Here is an 8,021-nt window from a genome sequence, read left to right on the forward strand (position 1 = left end):
ACCGAGAAAGAAAGGACGGTGAATAGGAAAAACAGAAAGATGACACCTTTAGGCCAAATCCAACTCCAGATGTTGCAGCTGCTTGTGGATTAAAAGATTTTCGTTTTCACTTTTCCCACGCCGTCAGGGATCCTCCCTCTGGTTTCGTCCAGGCCCATCTCACCTTCCATCAGCTGATGCGTTTGTCAGCGCAGTGCAATTTAATTTATCACCAAAAAACCAGCATGTGTTTAGCATGTTTAGCATAAATATGAAGCCACGTTTAGCAGCTAATCAGCTACGTTAGCTTAGCTCACAGAACTCTGATAGTGGAGTGGAGAAATGATTCCACTTGGCGCTGAGATAACTGAATTACTTGCCATCGGTTTCACCACATTTCACTGTTTGTTTTTATTGGTTATCATAGGGTCGTATTAATTTCCTGTAGGGAGCTGTGTGACGTTGCAGACTTGGGAAAACCCATATACCCTTTCCAGTTCATTAATTTTAATAAACTGTGCTAAAAATAGGCGTCAAATTCAGGCTAATTGCTAACTTAGCTCAAATACTTCCTAGCTAATTTTAATTTGTCTTGTTCAATTAATGGGCTCACCATGTTTTCATGTGTGCACTTGCTAGCTTGACTGCTAGCTAGCTCAAACACTTCCTTTCTTTGTTTTAATGTTTCTTGCCGTGGAACTTATTGGTGCTCATGGTTAACCCTTTATAGGACGCTCAATGAAATACTTTTCTACATTTCAATTTCCACATTTTATCCCCGGAAAACCGATAACAGCTGTTGGTGCTAAGACTTCTGGCTTCTAAGACCTCTAATGGGGAAGAACGGAGTTGGAGTTGAGAGACTGTTTTTACAACTTTAAAACAGTTTAAAACTATTATAATGACTTTGTTAAAAAAAAAATATTAGCTTGACAATCTCCACACAAACTTTTCACCTACATACAACAACAAAAATGATAGAAACAAAACGCAGAAGGCTTCTTGTACTTAAATCTTTTGATACTGATTCTGATTCTGACAGTGGACTTGTGCTCGCAGCTTTACATGTTGACATTCACCATAATCTCACTCTTTCATTACGACTTACATTTCCAATATTAAGTCACACTGGCCGTTAGCGTGCTAACTGTTAGCGTCTGTGCTTTTTCCAGAGTAACAGTCAATGTTAGAATTAGAATCAGAATGTGAAAACCTTTATTTGTCCCACAATGAATGGGTAAAATTGCGGTTAGCAACAGCATACATAGAGTATACAGAGTAAACAATGGACTGTGGAAACATAAATATAAAACACAAAAATAAACATGCAAAACTTGAATAGAATAAACAATATAGAAGTATTGGCATATATACAAAAAGTATTGAAATGCAACAAAAAGTCATTGAATTGGAACAAAAATGATTAAATTGCAGCAAAACATATTGAATTGCAACAAAAAGTAATTGCAACAAAAATGATTGAATTTCAACAAAACATATTTAAATCGCAACTAAACGTATTGAAATTGATAACGTATTGAAAAGAGATAATTAAACAATGATTGTCAAAAAGTTTGCGTACGGGAAGCTCTATATGTTGTAACCACAAGCTCATCAGTTCCATTTGAAGCCACTTACAAATGTAAAACGTAAAACAACATTTTGTGACTGGGGGCCAGACTTTTTGTTCTTTTAAACTAGTGTATCAGATAAAACGTCAAAGCTGCAGTAACCCCAAATGAACAAACAAATGCATGAATGTGAAAACACACCTAGATTCTCTTGCCACATAGTTTGAATATGACCTAGTGCAATAAACTAGACGAGGAGCTCTGTGTTATTGTTTGTTTGATCAGTCTTTTAGTCTCTTCAGGCTTTTTTTTTTATTATAGCTGTAATCATTAACTGTAGCTACTGTAGCTAATTGTGCTAGCGTTGGCAGATGATATACAACAATATAAAAGCAAAAACACTTAAAAAATGACACCAAAACATGATTTGTGCTCAGTTTATAGAGTATACAGTTTATATGATCGTTAAAGTGGCGTCTCACTCTGCTCTGCCGGTGATGAATACAAGCCGTACTGCACAGAGGGAGTCAAGGGTGTAAACGATAAAGTTGAAGATGGACATGACGGTGACTATTATTGCCTTATCACGACGGACCTTTGTATAAGTTCTGGAACTACTGAAGTTGTACACTGGCCAGATAACCATGGCTGTAAAATAGGCCAGCGCTGCCAAGATGTTATAGACGACGACAATCTTGTCAATGGAGAACGGAATAAACGAGTTCAGCGGTAGGAGGCTGAGCAGGATGATGACGAGGGAGAAGATGAAACACAAAGAGTACACTGAGACACACCACTTCAGCCCCGGGTAGTCGTTGTAGTGCATCGTCTCCAGGGACATGAAGATGATGCAGGCCATAAAGGTCTCCAGCATCTTCATTATACCGGGCAGCGTGGAGAGGAAGCCGATGGTTTGCCCCCTGGGACGAAAGAGGGTCATGGACGCTTCGGCCGTGTACACGCCGAAACAAGCCGAGGACATGGCGGAGGCAATGATCTCCTTGTGGCAAGTGGAGCAGGTGAAGAAGCTGGGGTAGATGATGCCGGCCGACAGGCACATGAGGCCCGCCAGCATCGCGAAGGCAGTGGTAAAGTCATCCCAGGCGAACGGCACTTTAGAGCTGAGAGTGGTGAACTCCAGGATGATGATGAGGAGCGTGAAGAAGCAGCAGAAGCACCAAGTGAACATGCACCACGCCCAGAAGTTGTCAACGCAGCCTGGCTCGTCTTGTTGACAGTGGGGAGATGACTTATGACCCACCGACGCCACCAGGCTGAAGCATAAACAAGACAGGAAGGCCTCTATTATTCGCAAGATGCCCACGGGCTGGATGAGGGATCGTACGTCCACACGATAAATCATGATGCGCCTTTAAAATAAAAAAAAAGTCCTGTTCCGTCTCCACGTCAGTATTCTGTACTCCTGCACTTCTGAATCCCCAACCAGAAACCTATGTAAAAGCCCAGCCAGTCGAGTTCCTTTAAAACCAAACACGAGTGAAGTAATGTGTTCAAACAGAGCATTCTGGACCTTCCTTATCTGCGCTGTTTATGGCCCCCTCGTCTGACTCTGATTGGACGCCGCTCTGGCATCATCGCTTTCACCTCGTAACACTGACTGGACTCTGGTCCTCGGCACAGTTCACAACAGGGTGTAGGTCACATCCTCAACAGCAGATTGCTTTTATCATGTCCTGTGTGTTTAACTGATTTATTGTATCTGAGTTGACAAAAGGGAGAGCCAGGGGCAGCTCGGTTATGTCATTAATCATTAATCATTCATTTCATATATACAGTAAAATCAGCATACCCAAATTAACACTGTAAGGGTTGATCTTAACACGTTCAAAGTGTATATATGGGTCACCATACCTCAGAGTGTTAATTTAACACTTTTTCGAGTGTTGGTACCTTTACACTAAGTTAGTGTAAATTTGACTCTTCTTGTAGTTAAATTTAACACACTGCCTAACACCAACCAGTGTTAGTTTTTTAACACTTTTATGTAGTGTTAGCAATTAACTCTCTCAGAGGACTAATTCTTAACAAGTGTTACCCCCATAACACTTAAAAGGTGTCAATATAATTCTTATATAATCCTACAAAAAATACTTGGAAAATAAACTTTATTTAAATAAAAAGGTAGTCATGTTTGGCAGTTAAAAACATTTATTTTCAAACTTGCACCACAAATATTGGAACATACAACAGTAAAAGGCACAGTGTATGTATGTAGCGTTAGCATCACGTTAGCACGCTAGCTAGCAACTCCGAACCATTAGCATCATCTTATCACGTTTTATATCCATGGTTACGAAGTGCATGACTCGTCTCACTCAGACAAAACGTCGAGCCAAACGTAGCGTTTACTTCCGTTACGCACTTTCAATGTTACAGTGAAGCCAGGCACGCATGCTAACCATGCTAACCGCTAGCTCATTAAGCAGGTGTTCGGGTGGTTAGAAACAGCGCGACGAGTAAAAGTTTCCGTGGCTCATCGCTGCAAAATGACTTCGGGTGCCCGAAGAGTAATGTAAGTAAACATTTACACCTAGAGATTTGATTTAGCGACACTTTCTTTTTACATTCGGTTTTAACAACAACTATTTATCGATTGAGAGTTAATTATAATGGATTAACTCTACCCAGAGTATAATTAACTCTACTAGTGTATGTCTAGTTTAACACCAAGAAGTATTTGCTGTGTACTGTGCTATATATAGTGGAGATGCATTAAGAATCACTCTTAGGTCTTTAAGGGCAATTTCTTTTAGTAGAGTCATAGACAAAATACTAAACAAATCCAGTAACAACCATTAAAAACTTAAAATTGATTGGCTCCATAAAAAATACAGAAGATCCACTAATGAAGGTCGTGCTTTAATTAAAAGCTCTGTTGCCGTGTTTCATGTCTATATAAAGCCAATGCATTTAAAAGTTCTTCGGAGACAAAATAAATAAATAAATAAATGGCTAAAACAAGGAAGCTAACGCGGGAAACACGTCTGAAGATACAGATTCTCATCCAGAAGGCTACAGCTGCCTCCAGATCACCAGGAAGTGCAGATGCAGTCCTTCATTAGTTGGATCCACCAAGATCTGGACGTCCAGGGGTTTCATCCTGATCCACATGTGCAGAGAAAACTATCAAATAACATCACAGAGGCTCCAACAGCAGTGGCCAGATTAGTCCCAAGGACACGAGAACTGGACAGTCAGGAACTGGAAGAAGATTCTTAGTCAGACGAGTCCAGTTTCCAGCTTTATCATCCTCCTGCTAATGTGAGGCTACGCAGAAGGCCAGGCTCAGCATCATCTCCATCATGTACAGTAGCTACTGTCAGACATGGTGGAGGCAGCATCATGGTTTGATGCATGAGTGCTGCTGGTCATCTCACTGTCTGTGATGACACATTGAATATTGAGTCATCCTCCAAACCCACATGCTCCTTTCTGCACGTGCTCTGTTCCATCGAGGTCCAAACTGGATGTTTCAACAGGATAAAGCCCCTTAACATCCACACATCCAGGACCAGTAGAACCTGGCTGCAGGAGCACAGGATCCAGGTCTTAGAGTGGCCAGATCAAACCCTGGACATGAGCCCCATTGAAAATCTGTGGTGGATTATCAAAAGCTTTGTTTGAAAGAGCAAACCAAAGAATTTAGAAGAATTAAAAGTAGTAATTCAAGATGATTATCCCTCAACAGTATGAACGGCTGGTGGGGAACATGGAGCCAGGATCAGAGCTCTACTGCTGCTAAAGACAGGAACACTAAACACTAATTTAATGATGTGATAGTTTATTTATTTAGTTTGGTTCAGTTTTGAACACATTCTCTGTTATTTGATGATTTTGATACCGAGAATGTTGACAACTGACATATTGACACTGTCAAGAATTTAGTTTTTCTTCTGAAAAACAAACCAAATAAAAAAAATTTTAAGGGTCTCCAAAAACTTTTTGCCGCCTCTGGCTTCACAGAAGGCAGATACAAAACCATTTACACCGAGAAACAACAATAGATTTAAAGGTTAAACTCGAAACACCTATAAAATAGACGCACAACATATTGCTCAACACACTTTCTCATTTCTCTTTTTTATTTCTTTGTCCTTGTCTTTGATCAAAGGTTAAGCAATGGAAAAAATGCTGGAATTTATTGCGGATATAATTAAGATAAGGAAGTTCTCCGTTTTATTTTGTAAAGTTCCTCCTTGGTTTCCTGTCGGTTGTTACTTCCTGTGTGTTTTCTCCCTCTTGATTGCTTTATTTGGTTTGCCCTGGTGTACTCTGCCCTCGTTAGTTTCTCCAGGTCTCTGTACCACTTGTGTGTAGCCCTGCCTTTTCCATTGTGTCATCTTTTGTCCCCGTGCCATGTTTTCACGTTCATGCCTCCTTGTGGATTTTCTTTTTTGTGTTTGGATTACCTGCCGCCCGCAGCACTCTCAGTTTTTTTTTTCTTGTTTTGGTCACGTACTGTTTGTTTGAACTCCTGCATCCCTGAATACCAGCACACAGTCAGAGCCGGAGCCGATGTTGTGCAGCGCTAAAGAACAAACGGAGTCTCTTTTATGAATGATCTGATCACAACTCCAAAAATGTTCAGTTCACTGCGATAAAATGCAAAGAATAGAAGTAAATCTGCAACCAGACAATGTCTGACACTTTTTTACTATAATTAAAGAGAACAAGAAACAAACAGGGAAAAGACGCCAACATAGTTTTTGTGTACGTACTAAAAATCAGCTGTTTTAAAGAAAATCTGCTTTTTAAAAACATTTATGGTACGATTTGGATCGTACTCTCCTCCATCTTTATTTTATGTCACCAGATGTGTTAGTTGGTTTCGTCGCTACGGAAGAAGACACAGTTTAGAAGAAAATCTGTCTATTTTTCCACGAACTAACCCAGTGGACTACAAGTTTGAGCCATTGACACAAAGGAGGATGAAGGAGGTTCAGAGTAAACTGTTCATTCATCAGCTGATCAAAAGTTTAAGACCAGAGCTCAAAACAGAACTTAGCTTAGTAGCTCCACCATTATTTAATTCTAATTTTTGGTCTCTCTTCTTCTTCTTCTTTTTTTAAAGATCCACAGTGCAAAATCAAATCCAGATTCTTCTTCTGAGAGCAGCTAGAACAGATGTTGGTGTCAGAGATAAATGATGGAGATGAACAGGTTTCTCCTCCCGGTCTTTAACTTTATAAAACTCATCCAGGATCAATGTAGAACGTGCCTCATTTAATTGTTTTTTATAATATGCTCCTCACTTCCTGTCACCTTCAGTGTATAAGTAGTTGAGCCAACCACTCAAATGGCCTCACGTCCAACAGAAACAACTGCAATGGCGCCACCTTGTGTTTTAACAGTGAACCTTAAATGAAAGCATTTTGAAATTCCTTTCACCATCAGTGTTAAAACTCGTTGCAATAACACACAGGTTCAAATTTAGATTTTTTTTTATTTCAAACATGTGCAACAGTAGGGTGGTCGTGCAACTGCTGTAAACATAAACATACCTGACATAAACATTTTTTTTATTATATATATATAAATATATATATATAGTGACTCATGTCCTCTTTACAAAAAAAAAAAACTGCACCCAGCTCAATCGCTACCATAAAAGAAGCCACTAGATTAAAAGAGGTACACATTAACTACATCTCCCAGTATCCAACATACACACTCAGAGGTGGTACCTGTTGTATGTTTGCCTTGAGATTACAGTTTTGACCAAAGCTGATTGCACCATCTACAGCTACATGGGAACTTTTAGGACCAGGTGGATTTGGTGCCACATTACATTCTCAACTTCAACAAACAAACTAAAAAAATACAGACTGATGGAGCAAAGTTTGTGATTGTGTAATGGATTCGGAAATCTATTTCACAACTGATCTGATTCAGTGTAATGTCATTTGTTGGTGGATGAATGATCGTTTAACTGTGACTCTTTCCTTTATAAATGTGGGCGTGCTCTTAAAAGTGTGTGTGCCTCCAGGAATGTACACTCTGACACACCTCTGCAAACACCCTTTGAGAATGAAATGGCATTTAGAGATTGGACAGGTTATTGACTCAAGGCTCTGTCAGTCAGTTGGAAGTTGTTAATGAGGTGGTGTAACAACCGGACCTTACACCTTTAACAGTTTTTTTTATTTGTTCTCTAATTCAATGAAAAGGAAAAAAGGGTTGGGTGTAAATCACCATATGTTGTTGGTAAAAAAAAAAAAAAAAGAACAGCTTTCAAACAAACTTTGTTCTAAAAGTACTTTAAGGACAGTCCGTGTATGTTTCTGGTCATTGGATTTTCTATTTAGAAAAGGATATGAAATAACAAAAAAAATTGCGTTTTTTTTGGTTTTCATTTTAAATTTTAAGAAACTAATAAATAAATAAATAAATTCAAGGCATTTTTCATTATCAGCGTTGAGAATGGATGAACAAAACTTTAAAATTGGTCTA

The 8,021-nt window shown here is 39.2% G+C and overlaps 1 protein-coding gene across 1 annotated transcript; it reads right to left on the reverse strand.

Moving 5' to 3' along the window:
* Positions 1-1,177: 1,177 nt before the first annotated feature.
* LOC124998021 (myeloid-associated differentiation marker homolog) lies at positions 1,178-3,120 on the reverse strand. Its single transcript, XM_047572135.1, has one exon. It carries the CDS (start codon positions 2,911-2,913, stop codon positions 2,029-2,031), a length of 885 nt encoding a protein of 294 aa, XP_047428091.1. The 5' UTR covers positions 2,914-3,120; the 3' UTR covers positions 1,178-2,028.
* Positions 3,121-8,021: the final 4,901 nt, after the last annotated feature.

Source organism: Mugil cephalus, chromosome 20, assembly GCF_022458985.1.
Source record: "Mugil cephalus isolate CIBA_MC_2020 chromosome 20, CIBA_Mcephalus_1.1, whole genome shotgun sequence".
Lineage (NCBI taxonomy): Eukaryota > Metazoa > Chordata > Actinopteri > Mugiliformes > Mugilidae > Mugil > Mugil cephalus.